Genomic DNA, 19,124 nt, shown 5'->3' with positions numbered 1-19,124 from the left:
GCTTATCGGTTCAAATCTAACCATAGTGGATCGCTTTAAAAATAACACGAGTAACGATTTACCTTATTTGCCATAAGTTGATGTAACAATGTATTAAACTTTTAGGGAAAAAATAGATACACCATGTTCAACATTTAGATAAAAAGCACAATGAAAGATAAGTTAACAGGTTTTCATAAACCTTACAATCATCCTACAAATGATATTCAAAGATGAGTGTAGACATTGAAACATGTCAACAATGTTTATTTGGTACATGTACAGTTTAATGAAGACATTAAAATTGAAAATATCAAAGAAAAAAAAAAAAAAAAAAAAAGGTTATATTGTACATATCCGTTTTGAACCGAAGATCTCCGAACAAAAATTCATTTAATTTGATCGAGTAGTTTATATTTTCACAGTGGAAAAACACGTTTTTATGACAGCACGTTGAAGGTAGACATCATGGAATTTTTAAAATTTTTGTTTAGATTTTAGAAATGCCACGGGGAGATAACTCAGTTTAAAGCACCGACACTACCTCCCCATCTTTAATACTAGCTTTTCTTCCTAAAAATCGAATCTTTTGCTCGGTATCATGAATTGTTTTTTCGCTGTAAAACAAAAATTACTTGATGAAATTAAGCGAAATTTTTGTTTCGGAGAACTTCATTCCACAATGGATACGTACAATTTAAACTTTTTTTTTTTTCCCCCCCGATATTTTCATTTTTTTAAGGTCTTGATCAAGTACCGTTTATTTTAATAATGGCCCACCCCTTATAAATTTCACTTCACATCTAATAATATAAAAACAAGATGCCCCCCCCCAATTCTTTTTTTCCTCTTTACACACACACAGTTGCATATCAAGCTAATTATCTCTTGTCAGAATATATAAAGGTTGATCAGTTAAAGCACACTAACAATTCTGACAAATGTATTTTTACAAGAGTGGCTGAAAAATACTGATTTATATCAACAGTACATGTCATAAACCAACCTTAATTTAGAGCGTGAAATTGTTTAAAAATAATAAAATTTTCATTGATTTCAACTTGTGATAGTTCATTTTTTTGGTGGATTATTTGGTAAAATTTGGATGCTAAGTTTTTCTCTTTACAGAAATAAGATTTTTTTTCTTTTATATCATTAAAAAAAAAAAAATTTTTTTAATGATATTTCAAGTTAGGTTACTATTAGGTTGAGAAAAAAGTTCTTGTGGAAATTTTAATTTCAAATGATTTATTTTCAAATAAGTTTTCATTATAATACTTTATATATTATTTTAAAGATTGATTTTTTTCTCTATCTAATCGTTGAAATTACAACCATTTTAAAACAAATTGTCTTTTCAAAACACTAAATACAAGATCGAAAAAAAAAAAACAAATTCACACAATTTTCTTATTTTAATTCAAGCTAGTCTGAAAAGCTGCTAAAACAGCTCGCGATATCAACAAAGCATTTAGCCCAGAAACCACTACTGAACACACAGCAAAAGGGTGGTTTAAGAATTTTGTGGTGGCGACGAGAGTCTTGAATATGATGACCCTAGTAATTGGCCATTGGATATTGACAATGATCAATTAGTTGAGCCAATACATGCACAACTGTTCAAGAATTTGCTTTCGAATTAGATGTAACATACGACTTCCAACTACTTGAGAGATTGAAAAGATAAAAAAACTTGATAAATGGGTGCTTCATGAATTGAAGGACAACCAAAAGAAATGCTGTTATGAAGTGACATCTACCCTTCTTTTTGCAACAGGAATTGCCTGTTTCTCAACTGGGTTGTGACTTGCGATGAAAAGGTGGGTTCTTTACGACAACCGTTGACACTCAGCTCAATGGTTAGATACTGACGAAGCTCCATGACACTTCCCAAAACCCATGAAAACCATTACATCAGAGAAGTACTGTCAACAAATGGATAAAATGCATCAGAAACTTCAACAATATCCAACATTAGTCAACAGAAAAGGCCCAATTCTCCTCCACAACAATGCCTGACCGCACATTGCTAAACTGACCCTGCAGAAGTTAAACAAATTGGGCTACAAAACTCTACCTCAACTGCCAGCCATACTCTCCAGACGTGTCACCTACTGACTACCACTTTTTCAAGCATCTTGACAACTTTCTGTGTGAAAAATGCTTCAAAAACCCAAGCGATATCAAAAATGTCTTAAGCGACTCCATAGTCACCAGAACACAAGCTTTTTAACATTACTGACATAAATACACTTGTTTTGCGTTGGCAAAAGTGCATTGATTCTGATGGTGCTTATTTTGATCAATAAATTTTTGTTTAAGCTGAGATATGTTCATCCAAACTCCCTTCCGGGATACTGCTTTCCCAACTGTACTGATATGCAGAAGTTCAAGTATAATGTGAACAAACATCTTTCTACTCATTTCCCTTCATAATGCCCCCGCAAACTGTCCACAATAGTAGCCCCCTACTTCAAAGTGGCACTTGCCTTGTTTTGAGGTGAAAAAAAAATAAATAAATAAATAAATAAAGTTAAAAGCCGCAAGAACTTTCTTGTCAAGCTCGTATTTTTGGTGACAACTGCTTTATTTTTTTTATTTAAAAAAACAATAAAATAAAAAATGTTACATTCTTTCAAGTGTAATGTACACAATTGTGTAGGGAATATGAGATCTTCAATCCGTAACAAATACGTACATTACAAAGATTTTTCTGTAGCTTTTTTTTTTTTTTAAATAAGTATAATTCTAAACATGCACCAAATGTTTAAACTTGGTACAAATACCAAAGTTTTTCAGATGTTTATTTAAACAACCTTTGTTAAAATAAAATAAAAAAGAAAGTTTAATTATTCTATTAAACTTTTACTATTTAAATAATTTGACTTTGCTCATTTTATTTAAAAAAAAAAAAAAAAAAAAAATGGCTGAAAAGACATTTTTCATTTAGCAATGAGCTTTGGAAGATTATCGGTGTAAAAAACACAGTTGCCAAAAGGTAAGCGTTTTATTATTTCTAATTGCCACTTGAAAATAAAAATCACTTGCAAATGTGACTGTTTCACTCGCAACATAAAGCTCTGTTTTAAAAGAGATTTGTTCATATAATGGGCTTAAAATAGGGTTTTAAATTGTTTTTAACACAAAAAATCCAAATTGAAAAGTGAATGTAATGGTAAAAGAGGTGAATCTTTTTTTTTTAATCCATAAAATAACAGCATTTTGTAGAGGAATATCCTGTTCTTAATCTGTTGGTATGATATTACTATACTCATATAAGCTGCCCCACAAATAAAAATGATTGCCATCCTACAAATTTTAAATTAAAATTTAACACAGAACAATGAAATAAACGAAACCTAGACTCAACTCAACTGTTAGCGCCACTAAATAACAAAATAACCAAAAAACTACAACTATTTGAATATATAAACGTTCTTATAAAAGTTTTTTGTTTCTTTTTAATTATTTTCTTGGTTTATTTAAAAGTCGTATGAAGTACAGCATTGCTTAAAATAATTAGAATGTATATTTTTAGTTGTATTCTTGCATGTTAATAAAAATAGCCAAAAATGAAAATGTACACAATTTTAAAATGCATTCCGATGATTATTATTTTGAGGAAAGGTATTGTTTAATTTTAGCAGGAAAATATTTTTACTTTTAAAATTCATTTTTAATACCTTAAGAATTTAACAATAAAATGGAAAGTTAGTAAAAAAACAAAACAAAAAAAAACAAGAACAATACTTGGGTTTTAATCTATAATTTAGAATACATCTATATATTAATATGCTTATTATCGTCTTGAACATCCCCCTTAGAATGAAAATGGAATTCCAAATGCCCAAATTACTAGAAAAAGATTTTGATGTTGCTAATGATGAAAACCTTACCCACATTCTGATTGGATGAGGAAAATCCATGCCACATTCTCATTGGATAAAAGCAATCCCACTAACCAACCAAAAATTTAAAACAATACGGTAGTTTTAGCTTTCAGTTCAAATGTATATTTTCATAAAAATAATCAGAAACCCGTCAAATTTACAGATAAAATATTGGGTTGCAATTTTTATGTATGCGTCAACATTCATTTATACAAACTTTATTTTAAGTTTTAAATTTCGATGCAAAATTAAAATAAATTCCTTCTTACACCCTCTGAATACAAATGGACTATTCTCACTTAGTTGATGAAGATTTAAAACAAAAAAAAATAAAACTAATAAATTCTTTTTAAAACTAATTATTTGTTTATTTATTATTATTAAAGAATCGATGATTATATATTTAGTTTATTATTTTTTACTTTTTAAAAATGCTATTTTCTTTTAGGTTTTGTTCTGTCCTCGGTCAGAGGAATATAAATCATTTGAGATTGATGCAATGTTTATATGTCGACTCATACAGTATAATACACTAGCATCAGTATTTGTTTATTCTGCATTAAAGAGGTTTTCATATATTCATATTCAGCAATTTAGAGTTATCCCAGAAAATCTGTCCTGGCAAAAATTTACTTTCACCATAACTAATGTTTATGCAAAATTAAAAAAAAAAAAAAAAAAAAAAAAAATCCAAGGTGTGGTTATTGTGAACAGACGAACAGGAGTGAATTAGTAGGTCCAATCCCTCATGTGTGTGTAGGGAATCCAATAATAAGTTAATTATTGCCAGCCAGTGTCTGGTTGGTGCAGATCACGATATTAATAAGTTATCGCTAGCCAGTGTCTGATGGGTGCAGATCACAATATGAGCAAGTTATTTATCACAACCCAGCGTCTGGTTAGTGCAGATCACAATACTAATAAGTTACTAATTGCCAGCCAGTGTTTCAAAATTTTCATTCTATTGAAATTTGTATCTATATATGGTTTCTTCATAATTGAATACTATCTTTACCCAGCCACACGTTGCTGTGGCTCAGTTTGTTTAAATAGAAATACAATAAAAAATAAAAATGTACTGAAAATCTACTGAGTGTGTATATATATATATATATATATACACAGGGGTTGGACAAAATAATGGAAACACCTGACATTTTGACTTGAAATTTTCTAATATGATTTGAACAGTTAAAAAATGAAATATTTTTGTGTGTTTTGTTTTATGATGTTTTCTAGTGAAGCTGGTATTTAAAATAGCTGTTTCTTTTTACAGGTATTATCATAATATACAGAAATGGGAGACCTTTCGGATTTTCAAAGAGGACAAATTGTTGGAGCTCGTATGGCAGGCGCTAGTGTAACAGAAACTGCTCAAATGCTTACTGTTTCAAGAGGTACTGTATCAAAAGTGATGACTGCTTTTAAAAAAGAAGGGAAAACTTCCTCGGCCAATCAAAATTCTGGTAGAAAGAGAAAGCTGTCTGAAAGAGACCGTCAAGCTTTAAACCGAATTGTGAGAGTAGATCGTAAGACTATTGCCCCTAAAATCACTGCTGAACTCAATGAGCACATGCAGAACCCAGTTTCTACAAAAACAGTTCGCAGGGAGCTGCACAAGGCTGGATTCTATGGAAGAGCTGCAATCAGAAAACCTCTTCTGTCAAAAACCAATGTTTCAAAACGCCTAGAGTGGTGTAGAAACCTCCAGAAATTGGTCAATAGAACAGTGGAAAAATGTGATCTTCTCTGACGAATCCTCTTTTACATTATTTCCGACCTCTGGCTGTGTGTACGTTTGGAGACAACCCAAAGAAGCTTATGATCCAACCTGCCTTCTCCCAACCGTCAAGCATGGCAGTGGTTCTGTGATGATCTGGGGAGCCATTTCTTGGAAATCTGCAGGGCCAATGATCTCCCTTCATGGAAGAATTAACAGCCGCGACTATTTGAGAATCTTGAGTGACCAAGTCCATCCTATGGTTAGGGAACTGTTTCCTGATGGAGATGCCCTTTTCCAAGATGATAATGCCCCAATTCATACAGCTAGAATTGTTAAACAATGGCACGATGAGCACTCTGATGAACTAGAACATCTTATCTGGCCACCACAATCCCCAGACCTCAACATTATCGAGCCTTTATGGTCGATTTTAGAGGTTCAACTTAGATTTCCACCGCCATCGTCTTTAAAAGAACTGGAGGCTGTTCTAACGAAAGAATGGGCAAAAATTCCTTTGAAAACCATTCAGAATTTGTATGAATCAATACCTAGAAGAATTAATGCTGTACTTGCTTCAAAAGGTGGACCTACACCATATTAAAATAAATTTCTTTAATTTTTCAAGGTGTTTCCATTATTTTGTCCAACCCCTGTATGTCATCCACATACAGTACTGTTTCGCTGTTTCACAGCTCATTAGTGCTGCTAGACAAGCAATTACCTCAAGTCAGCATCAAAACCCGATCATCTAAATGACAGTCGGAGCTTCTAACTGTTGTGCTATACAGCTGCTGCTATGCAGGTAGTGAATTAAGAATGTTTTGACATTGTCCAAATACCTAAGCTCAATTGCAAAAAGATTAAAAAGTGTATATAAACTTTACAGAAATGCAACTTTTTGTGAAATATATATATATATATATATATATATATATATATATATATATACACACACATACACAACACAAATTTTTTTTTTAACATTCGCACACAAAAACATGCATGCACAGAATATAATAAGAACCATTAGTACGCATGTTTTTTGTTTATGTTCTCAATACTTGTGGATACACAATATTTTGAGACTTGTTAATGTTTATAGCAAAAACCCAGAAAATTGAAGTGCAACACCAACACACACACACGACAGTAATGACCTAAGCATTAAACGAACTTGACGCTGTGTGAAGTAATATGTCTCTTAATGCCATATTGTAATTTAGTAATCGTTCATTCATGAAAAGTAGAAAAGAATTCTGGAATATATGAATTATCAGAGTGTAGCCAATCAGAATGGACAGAGTTTGGAAAGGGAGCCATTAATAGTTATCAATCCGAAACTGAAGATTATGTAAGACATATATTTATTAGTCAGTTACGGGCAGTGAAAGCACAGAATCTGTGGAAAGTGTAGAATTTGTTCTGGTGGCAACTGGGAGTAGTGGTAGGACTAAATATTTAGAGAGAAAAATAGGGATTTCTTTCTATAAAGATATTGTGATGAGGGTTGCTCATAATATACAATGTAGCATTTTAATATCATGGCTGAATGCTTATAAAATGGTGTTCAAAAGTGGCTATTAGCCTAGACGTATTGAATTTATAAGTGGCATCTGTTGTTGCAAACCTCCGATACTTTGGTCCAGAGGAGAATTTCTGAAGTCATTTTATTATTACATAGAAAAATGTGAGCATGAAAAGTAATATGTTTAAGAAAAGTTAAATCTGGAAAAGAAAAAGACAATATTCTAGTAAAAAATATAGATTTATAACTTAAAATATTGCAGCATTAAGAATTTTTTTTAAATTCAATTTAACATATATAAATTCTTAATGCTGCAATATTTTAAGTTATAAATTTATTATATTTTTTACTAGAATATCTTGTCTTTTTCTTTTCCAGTTTTAACAACTAATCCTTTTACTTTTCTAACCTTAATCTTAACCATATTACTTTTCATGCTCGCATTTTTGTATGTAATCCATGATTTTTTAATGCTTTGCTTTGAAATAATATTTTCTTTTTTGTTTTCAATATCATAAGCATCGTCAACAGTCCATAAAAAAATGACTAACTTCTTAAATTGACTAAATAAAAAAAATAAAATAAACGTAATTAAATAAATAAACAGAAAGAAAGGACAAAAAAGAGAAACAGAATAATTGGATGACGTTGTAAGCAAAATATTATCAACCCTAGCATGGCAAAGAGCGTCACTTTCGTTAACTCTCTCTAGATAACCCAAATAAGATAGCATGTGAAGGACGTTCCTGCTATGATTTATGAAGGTGTTGACGACGAAAAAGTTGCTATTGTAACCAACAGCCAATCAGAAGACACATCTCACATTCCTTACTAATTCTGAGGACTTTTGAACACCAGTATTTTTACTATAACTTGTTTTAATGAACAAAAATTTTTATTTCAAAATATAGTTGAGACGATGACCTATGAACTGTAAAAATTGTTTGAAATTTGGTCGCAAAATGAGTGAGAGGTGAAGTTTTAAAGTAGTTCTAAATGAGTAAAGCTAACACTTTAACCATATATTCAAACACTACTATGTTTGAATGATATAGAAGATTAATGCTTTTAGTTATGATTAATATGCAGAGGAAGATTTTATCATTTTAAACTTTTATAAATATTCAGGGATTTTAATTTAAATATTACTCTATTTCGATGTAATATAAGATTTTTTTATTGTATCTCTAATTAAAATTTAAAGATAATATTAATTGTCAATATTTCTAAAACTCGTCTGATGAGTTTTGATTGAAATTTGAAATAGAACATTGTTTGATGTTCAAATACTCACTGGATATATTCAGATTTGCATTTGAATAAAAACTTTTCATTTTGATCTTTTGATGCTTGTGGTTTTATAGGAGTTTTATGAAAATTTTTTTTTTTTTTCAGTGAATACAGAACCATTAAAAATTTTTTTTTTAATACTTAAAAAGGTTTTGTCAGTCTTTTGAAATGTTCATTGGACGGATTATAGCTCATAATTAAATGTAATTTTGTTTAATGTAATCATTTTTATTAATTAAATATTAAAGAAATATTTAATTTCCATTTGAAAATCTTCATTGAATTCGGTTTCACCAAAATATTTATAAATATTTTTCATAGATAACAAAATCTTTCTTTTTTTTTTAGAAACTAATAAATATTAGATACTAGCGGGGGTACCCGGCGTTGCCCGAGTGTTTGTTTCCGGGACAGGGGGGGGGGGAGTTCTAAAAAATGTTATGGTAGGTAAGTAGGAAGGATCAAACCCGGAGTCATGAGTAAAAGTAGGAAAATAAAGTGAAAAAAAACAAAAAAAAAAACATCTGCAACGTTAACAGTTCGGCCACCAAGAAAAGTCCATTCCAGTTGTTTAGGAAAAAAAAAAAAAAAAAAAAAAAAAAAAAAAAAAAAAAAAAAACGACTACGGTAGGTCGGCGCGAACGTGAAAATATAATGTGAATTGTCCAGCACGCTAACCACTACGCCACAGAGCACTGCAGCTTAGTTTAGTGATTTTAAATAACTTCACATGAAAGAACTACGAAGCCAAACCGGTGTTCTCTTCTCAACTGTTCCTTGTGAACGATCCCCAAACGGTGTTAAGTGGTGGCAGGGGGAGGAGGAATTTATTAGAGAGAAAATATTTTACCACTTCCATTGATCTTAACCGATTTTGGCCGTGACTTCTCAGCAGAAAAAGTATAGAAATCTAAGATTATCAAGGAATTTGAGAAATAATAAGCCTATAACACACCTCAGATATTGTTCTGCCGTTTGTGCATATTATATTTGCATGAAATATCTTGATTTTTAATCCTATTAATGTCAAAATCAGACGGGAAAAAATGAGTTCATTTTATTTATATAGAGATGACATGATTGTAATTTATTAAAAAAATGAAATAATTCAGGAATATTCTTTCGTACAATCTATAAAATAAAAAAGGAATTTATTTTCATTTCCCACTCATTATTGGTTGTTTTGAGGCAATGCATCAATGTACCAGATCTTTGCAAACAAACTCTTTACAGTATTCAGAGCTGATATCACTCTTTGAAAAAGTGATGCCAATCCTCAATACTGCCCCCCTCTCCTACGGAATACAAATTCTGCAAATTATACTAGTAATATTCATTTTAAAGATGACAATCAAAATGAGAGTAAAATCAGAATAATTTGACTAATGATAACAAAGCTCATCTAATAAATTCCAACATTGCAAAGATAACAATAAAAATGTGATTAAAAATTCAAATAACTTTAATAATGGTAATACTGAAAACTCACGTAACAAATTCAGACATTCACTTTCTTAACGAATTATGAATATTTATATGAAATGTTTTTGTAAGTGTTGCTATATCATCTGCCAACATCGTACACTTATTTATTTTTTTGTTTAACCAAATCCCACCACTCCTTACTAATTCATTCCATTTTCTTACCATTATGAAAAAAATTGCAGAAAAATTGACGTGTAACATGTTTCTATCAAATCTTGTTACTTACATGCAAAATTATCATATTATTAAGAAAAGATAGTGACATAATTATTATTCACTGATTAAGAAGTTACTTTGATTAAATTATATCTCTAGAAAAAAGTAATACCTTATGATAGTTCTATTTCTTGTAATAATATATCTCAAGCAGTTCTCCATATTTGTCTACAAAAACATTTATTTTTTAATTCACGGTCTAATCGGAATTAATATTGTACTGATTATTCTATTGAAGGACATTCTAGTGTCTGCTTATGTGATGACGTTTTTAACTACCATGGAATTTCCAGGAGTTCTGTTAGTATATATTTATTACTTATGCAATATTGTGATTTATCTTCTTTCATTACTTGCACTGTAAAACATTCAGAGTAAGAACTCGTCTATCACCACTGCAAAGAATCTCTCCTATGTACCTTAAACTAAACAGAATTTCCATGAAGAAAGTTTCTTTTAAAGAATTTTTTGGATTGAACCTTCAACCTCCAGATGAATATCACTTAGAACTGAACTTTACTTGGTACTTTATCTATTATGTCACATTTTTGCAAGATTCAATCCTTAGTGCAAATGATATTAAGAATACAATTACAAATTACTTAAGAATTCTACCCGATCATGCCTGACAGAACAAGAGCATGCTACCTTTATGGATTAAATGAAGAGTCCTGTTCAAAATTCTGTACTGATTCCAGAGTTTGACAGAAAGATTCTTAGGTTTGACAAAATACACCTGAAGAAGGTTGGAGGTTACATTCACCAAAACGTTGTGAGAATAACACTAGATGAGAACAATAGTCCAAATAATCTGAATTTCAATCCTCATCTATAACAAAACTCAGATACTCTTTTATAACAATTTCCATAATGTATACAGATGTTTAACTTTTTAAAAATATGTTTTTTGCCCTTATCGAATAGTTTCCGTCTGTTTATGTATGATCCAGATCAGTTTTTTTATTGACTTACTATTAAAAGAAAAATAGTAACTTGATCTCTTCATGTAAGAAGATGTAATTTATTAGTTGTTTAATTAAAACTTATGAATGGTCAATTTTGCCCTTCTATGTCACTTGTTTTTTCACTTTTGCTTTAATTTCACTCATCATTCATTTATGTTAATGACTCTGCCTTCCACCATCTAAAACATCCATTCACAGGTGAAAAGTATGCACAGGATAGGATCAAAACAGAATCAGTTTTAGGAGTATGTAGATTATAATTATATATATATATATATATATATATATATATATATATATATATATTTTTTTTTTTTATTACTTCTAATTATTTAACATCCCAGTCTTTCTTTTTTGTAATAAAAAGCTGCCACTTGCCACTGTATGCTTCTCATTCCAACTTATATACAGCATAATCATGTTGACACACTGGCTCTGATCAGATCACCAAAGATGCTAGATCTACAGCTAATATCACACAGAGGGGGGGCTTCGTGTTTAGAACAATTGCGCGACATAACAAAGGCTTTTAATAGGGTATGGCACCACACAAGATTTTCAGCTTCGGAATGACTGTAAATGTCCTCTCAATTATTAAATCCTGTCTCACTGATATGTTTATAAGAGTAGTAGTCGATGAGCAGTAATCAGAAACTCATAGTATCAATGCTGGCATCCCTCAGAATCCCATCCTGGACTCAACTCTCTTCTTGATTTTCAATGATCTCCCAAATTACATTCTTAGATCATTTGTAGACATTTATGCAGATGACACTACCATTTATACTTCAAACACTTCAAAAACTGGCAATGGCCAAGATCTTTCTGATTCTCTTCTGACCATGGCCACATGTTACAATGGGGGGGAAAGTGGCTGGTTAATTTTTATGCATCTAATACCAAGCATCTCTATTTCCATCATCAACACTGACCCTCACCTAGCGGCAATTAAAATGAATGGCTCTCGTAATGGGGAAGTACTATGTTTCGACAAACTTCTGGTATTGACCTTAACTCCTGATCTGAACTGGAACGCATTCATTGAATCCATTGTCCAGATCACTAGAAAAATGGTTAGATCATTCTACTGCTTCAGTAGATATCTCACTGCCGATGCAATCCTCTACCTGTATAAGAACCAAGTACATCCTAGGATGGAGTACTGTTGCCACATCTAGAGAGAAGCTACAAAGAGCATCCTTTCCTGCCTTGACGGGGTACAAAACAGACTTCGACATATGGTGGGGGATGTCCTTTTCTCATCTCTACAGCCTCCATTTCATAGAAGAGACATTGTGAGCCCCTCTCTGCACTATCATTATTTTCATGGCAGGTACTCAACTGAGTTTTACTTTATGGCTTCCCCAGTAACTCTTTTGTGGAAAACATTCGACTAGCTACAACAACTCTCAGCTATTTCCCTTACTCTCTGTCTGTAGTGAAATCTTAGTGAAAACTCCATGAGCAGAGTTTTTTTTCTTAAAACTGATTATATTATGGCCATTTTCAAGTTCAACATGAACAGGTTCTTGAAGAGCCATCCTTTAAAATAAACGACTAAATTTCCATTACGGTACCATTAACCTGTATCCTTGAGTGGCCTAATAAATACTATGTCACTTTGGTTTGGTATGAAAGAAAAAATACATTTATAAATATATTAAATATAAGAATATTTGATATCCTCTTCTCTTACTGTCAAATCAAGTGCAACTCTTACTCAACTGTTATAACACTCTCTTACACTATTCGATACATCACCATATGAATTACTTTCTTGTATCTTCCAAAGTCTGACATATGAAGATAGGCAATGGTAAGTATCAATAGAGTTGATTACACATACCAATATCTAGATATTGTTTTGTTTCAAATATATAAAACTTAAAACTTTTTCCTGTTAAACTACAACATGCTTGTCTTAAAATTCAATGTCAACAAATGCTGATCGTAACTGGTCCTGAGCAGTAATCAAATTTGATTCATTCAACTCAGCATTCAACTGCATTAACCCTTATTGCCAAATGGCTAAAAAAAAAAAAAAAAAAAAAGCATACACAAGAACTTTCATGTAGTTTTTTTTCATTTGATAAACTACCAAGACCTATTTTATAGACTATCAAACAAAAGTAGTATGAACTGTGAATATGCACAGACTTTGTGGTTTGCATTTCAAAGATGGTATATATGCATGCGTGTCTGGCGACTGTTTTTTACTAACGGCTAGAAACTTTTGAAGAAAGAACAACAAAAATTAAAGTTAAAAATAAATAAATCACTGGATTAAATTCTATTTTTGTAAATTTCAGTGAGGTAATAAATCTTTTCCAACTTAGCATTTATTTAACTTACATGGGAAAAGATATACTTCATGTGAGAATATAGATCAGGTTATCTTTATTGTAACACATAATTGTAAGTGTATGCGTGCGTAAGGACTGGGAGTACAAATCATAACTTACCCGATTTCAGCCAAGCAGCCTGTGGGGAGGAATCTGTCCTCTCACAACTACATAAAAGGCACTTATCCTTATCAATATAAGAATTCAAGCCTCGATTGGTAAATAAAATTGGTAAAGTCAAGTTTTCCTTAAAAAGAAAAAAGAAAAGGAAAATATTTAGTTTAAAATACAAAGCAAATCAATATTCAAATACCTTTCATCGTTTTACATTACAGAAAAATGTAAATAGTTTTGCTGTAATAACACAAAAAGGAAATAAAACAATTCTCATCTTGAATTAAAAAAAGGAATTACAGGGATAAAAATAATATGGTGGAACAAAAAGTTAAAAGAATACAATTTCCTATTTAATACTCAGTACTCCATCCATTAATACTAATTTTTCTTTGTTTATAAAATTGGTTTGAATTTGTAGTTTATAAAATTTGCTTGAAAATAAATTAATTAAAAATAAAAAATTTGTGATCGCTACACTAGAATACTGTTTGAAAGAACAAGACATTTGTTTGCCAGCATTGCGATTTTTTAAAAACAAAAATGAGAACTTATATATTCTTCTTTGAAAGCAGAAGCTGATGTTAAATTTTCACTTTGAAAGAATAACATAAGACAAGTTGTCGCACTGAACAGACATGGAGAAAACAAAAACAATTCTTAATATTCCCTTGATAGATTTTATTTTCAATATTTTAGAAAAAAAAAAAAATAGAAATATATATTTACTAATTCTAAGATATTTTTCCTTCTCCTGAAATGGTCCATATATTCGATAATAACCTACCATGCCATGCCTATAATGATATTTCTTGAGGGCAGCTCTTTATGTTTTCCATGGAAGTAGACTAATCCTTTCAGCAAACAGTGATTACACATGCTGAAACATCAAATCAAAACACTAGAACATCAAGATTAAGACAAGATATGTCAACACCAAACTTCTATAGGGCAATGTTTCTGCTGCCATCAGACTTAACTTCTGATGACTTGATTGCTCAACTTTTGAAAGAAGTATTTGTTGTTCTTCATCTCAAATACCCATAGGCATCGGCAAATACATGCATGCCTCCTAGTTTTGACAAGACAAACATTCAAGCAGTTTCTGAAAACAAATCATGATTGCATTCAATTCATTTCAACCAAGTACTAGTGGTCGTATCAACGATCTCTGGCCCAGTCACTGGAAAAGCTCATAGTTGGTGATATTATCAGTCTCTGCAAGAATTGTCAATATCAATCTACTTAAATTTGAACAAGATCATTTTTTTTTTCTGCTAACTTAAATGCACTTTGAAAAATAAACAGAGATTCACCTGATGATAGTTGGAAATACTGTCTACAGATTTGCTTCTAAAGCTGTCTTCTTTGCTGCATCAAAATGTCTTTCATCCGAATTCTAAAGAATTCAGCTGGACATCAGCATTCCAAGAAGTTGCAAGACAACAACTCTTGCTAGCACGGTAGTGTCCAATTCTTGCAAAAGACATGATGTACTAATTTAGCTGGACATGATAAACACCTTTAACAGGATCCAGAATTCACTTTCTAAGAGTGTGTCACTGCCAATCTCTAACATCTTCCATCTGGTTCACACCATATGTGGGTAATTCAATGTGCCTCCAATTTTTCTTTTTGACTGTTAATGATATCACCCAGTCTTCCACATTCTCAATTATGCTTAGTATCTCAATAATGCCCTACTAGGTTGCCTTGTTGGCTGCACTCCATGACAGAGCGGATAGTTCCAGTTCTCACAGACATCAGTTTGATAGTCAATCCGAACAAACCAGAAATTATCAATCTGTTCTACTGAAGAGTTTCAGTGTGAAGTAAACAGCTTCTGATCTAATCAGTTGTTTCCATAACAGAGCTAAATGATACCATTATTCTTGGTTTGCCTATCAACACAAATGGAGTCATTGCAACTGTACATGATATATCATCTAAACTGGGTTGCATGCCAGAGTGCCTCAACATAATCGATGCTCATTCAACTTAACGCAAATCATTATGACAAGGAAATAAAGAGCACAACATGTTACTTCAAAGTCACTCTCCTTGAAAACTGTAACAAAATTCTGTTGTTCCGATATTAAAATTTATAAGATGAATTTCAACAATACCAAACGATGTTAGGCTACACACCCTCTTTAGTGGTCATAGTATATGCTCTGCAACTGATACTAAGCTACAAGCATTCACTTCCTAGATCCATGCTCAGCAGATCTTTTTTTTCATACATCAAATTCCAGTCTTCAAACTTGTCAACAGACATTTTGTCAACTTGTATGTGGACTACCAACCCTTAAAAGTTGACCAATCTCAAATAATAATCATTCTAGAATTCTGCAAAGCCATACTCGTTTTTCTGAACTGAAAAGTAGTTATAACCAGTTTTTTTTTTTTATGGCATATCAACCACTTTTGGGTCATTTAATGCTGAAACATTAATTGTAATGTGTTAGATTTGGTTAGTTATTTTTGGTCTTTCTTGTAGAATCGTTTGTTATGTTTTGTTGTATATTTTAATCTCTTTCAGGAATTCAATCATTTTTTCTGGGTCGATTTTGTTAAATATCTCAGACTATTCTCCTGGTAATGTTTCATTTGGGCCTGTTTAAAGTTCACACAGCCCGACAGCATATGATGTACTGTGTAGGGCTCCTGACATGTTATGAAAATAGGCACTTCTTCTTTTAGTAGATGTGAGCAAGTGACATGAGTGTGACCTATCTGTAGTCTAGTCATTACTACCGCTTCTTTTCTTGACATCTTTTTTCGTATCTCTTATTCCGATACTTGGTTTTACTTTGAATAGTTTATTCTCTGTGCACGAGTTCCAATATTCTTGCCATTTTCTTTTTATATATTTATTTTGGGTTTTAGGTCTGTATAAGGGAATTTTCCTGCTGTATGGATTTATTGAAGTGACTCTTTTGCTGCTTCATCCACCTTTTTGTTCATGTAGATACCAATGTGGCTTGCAATCCAACAGAAGATTATGTATTTATTCATTGTTATGTTTATTTAGGAAATTTGTAATAAGGGGATTTATCATTTTTTTTTTTTTCTTTCAGTGATATGAGTACCGATAGAGAATCTGTAAGGACGAGATATTTTTGATGAGTTATAACCAGCAAGGAATCACTTTTGTGAGCAGCTGCTATGCTACGTGGCTCAATGTTATTCTCTCAACATCACTGGAAAACTTTATCTAATGACACGATCAGCATTGTTGTTTCACAATTGCTGGGGTTCTGTTTATGTCATCCATACCAATGTCAAACAGTTGATGAGTTTGCACTGCATCCAACACTCAGATTCATCCCGAGTTGTCTGCCTCATCACTCCACACTCAATGACGTAGTGAAGCAAGGTTTCAATTTTCCTGAGTCTACATCAACTCTAGAAACAATCTGCTGAAGATAGAGGTGAGGATTCCCAACCTGACACTCTTTGCTTTTAAGGTCGGAAAGCTACTTATATGGAGATGCCACTTGCTCTGATCCTTTAACGCTATCAAGAATTGTAGAATCTATCAATCCTAGCACCACAGCTCAGTTCACCAAAATCAGAAAAAATACACACAACTCATGAATTGACTGTTCCTCAGTCCTGATAATGTTTCATACAAGACATTTTTTGGATGGATGATAGTCATTTGTAGGAGCAAGCCCTGGGAAACTGCTTGGATGTTCTAACACATTTCCCTAGCCATCATCGGAAGCAACACCATGTATATTATGGTGTTATCCCACAATATGTAAAACTTCTCAGGTGTATTTCATTTTTAAATAACAAAACAGATTGTTTTGAGTTTTTACTATTGATCATTGAATACAGTTATCTACTATGTACACTTATTTTCAATGGAAAATACTGAAAAAAAAAAAAAAAAAAAAACTTAAATGGTGATAATCAACCCAATTATTGAGAAAGAATAAAACTACTGAATATATATTGTTTAAAAAGAGAGATGCATTATATTACATGCTTTCAAAGTTCTAAGGAATACATTTCCCAATACAGGATCTGTAATAAAACCTAGTAAAAAAAGGACCTAAATTACATATACCAGGTAATATATTTCACAGAAATTTAATTTACAAAAGAGCAAACTGTTTAATATGCTTCCCACAAATATTAGAAAACCTAAAGGAATTGATGAAATTAATTTAATTAAATTAAAGTTGGACAATTGTTTAACAAGGCTGATAGCTATTAGTCACGTGCTATCGTGTAATGAATGAATGCGTGAATGTAGGATTGACATGAAATTCTTAAAGATAAACTAAAATGACCGAAAAATGGGCTGAAATGACTTAAATAAATAAAAAGTAAATGACTTAGAATGACTTTAATGAACTTAAGGATGAATTGAATGACCTTAAGAATGACTTGAATGCTTAAAAACTAACTGGAATCCTTCAAAAACAACTTGAATGATCTGGAGAATGACTTGAATGGCTTTAAGACTGACTGGTTGTAAAGTGGGTGATCATTTTACATTAAATTAACACAGAAAAGTGATCCACACTTTATATCACAAAGTTACAAACATAAGTACAGCATGTAGTAAGAATAGATACTACACTTTGATCTTTGCCAAAAGGCGAAGAAAAGCTTAAAAAGCTAAGAACAGCATCTATTAACAACATACCTTTGATCTTAACCAAAAAGGCCAAGCACAAAAGTGTTATCAACAGATCGACAGACGGAGTGACTTATAGAGTCGCTTGCACGTGACTAAAAACAGTGAATGACTTAACTCATTGTGCAGGAATTCAAAATGTATCTGAAATTCATTGATAAATTAAGCTAATTCATCATTTTTCTATTTAAGCATTAATTTTCAATCAGTTGGAGATAGGAATGATGTAACTTTCTGGTTGCAGGTTGAAAATTGAACTTTTTGTTGGATATCATACATAAATAGATTTGTTTCTGAAAAAGTTGCCTGTTTTGAACTTTAGCAAGATGATCAAACGATTATAAAAACATCCTTGACAACAATCATAATCCTTTATTGAGCAAGTAAAACAAGTAAAACAAGTTAAACAAAAAACAAAAAAAACATACTCTATGGTGTTAATTTTTTGTTCTGTGTAAATGAAAGCTTGGAAGAATATAAGAAATACTTAATTCAAGTAGAATTGACATCTGATATTTGACTAAACATGAGGAATCAGAATTAAAACAAGTTCATTTCAGTAGTCAGAATCAAAGTAGGTGTTCAGTGTCACAGTTCTGTTTTGATCAGTGTTTTTATTTCAGAGTTATTAAAATCATTTCATTTATGTTGAAAGCAAATAAATTTGGGTGAGTAGAAAGATTAGATAGCTAATCATTTTTAATATTAATAAAGACCTCACATAGAATAATAACTAGACATGGGATATAATATCGAACCTGAAATGTGTACACAGAAAAATAACTAAACTAATAAAATAATCAAAGTATCTCAATTATAAGAATGGTTGAAATTCTTAGGTTTAACTACTAGAAAGAATGATGAAGGATTACTTAAAGATCTAACTACTGAATAGATTTTTTTAATATCTCTTCTCAAAGATTAAAAAAAACGAAATCTAG

General features: G+C 31.5%; 1 protein-coding gene and 1 pseudogene across 2 annotated transcripts in view; both read right to left on the bottom strand.

Annotated features, from left to right (window-relative positions):
- The window catches only part of LOC145283647 (protein FAM193A-like), a 130,700-nt gene that overhangs the window by 76,562 nt on the left and 35,014 nt on the right, over positions 1 to 19,124 (bottom strand). For both annotated transcript variants that reach the window (XM_080132612.1, XM_080132613.1), the window contains exon 2: positions 13,536 to 13,662. In XM_080132612.1, the coding sequence (XP_079988738.1) occupies positions 13,536 to 13,662 (127 nt within the window). The remainder of the gene's footprint in view (positions 1 to 13,535; positions 13,663 to 19,124) is intronic.
- LOC145284305 (U2 spliceosomal RNA) lies at positions 18,022 to 18,157 on the bottom strand (annotated as a pseudogene).

Source organism: Euprymna scolopes, chromosome 8 (genome assembly GCF_053919585.1).
Source record: "Euprymna scolopes isolate OS-2025 chromosome 8, ASM5391958v1, whole genome shotgun sequence".
Lineage (NCBI taxonomy): Eukaryota > Metazoa > Mollusca > Cephalopoda > Sepiida > Sepiolidae > Euprymna > Euprymna scolopes.
This window is presented reverse-complemented; position numbering and strand designations above follow the sequence as displayed.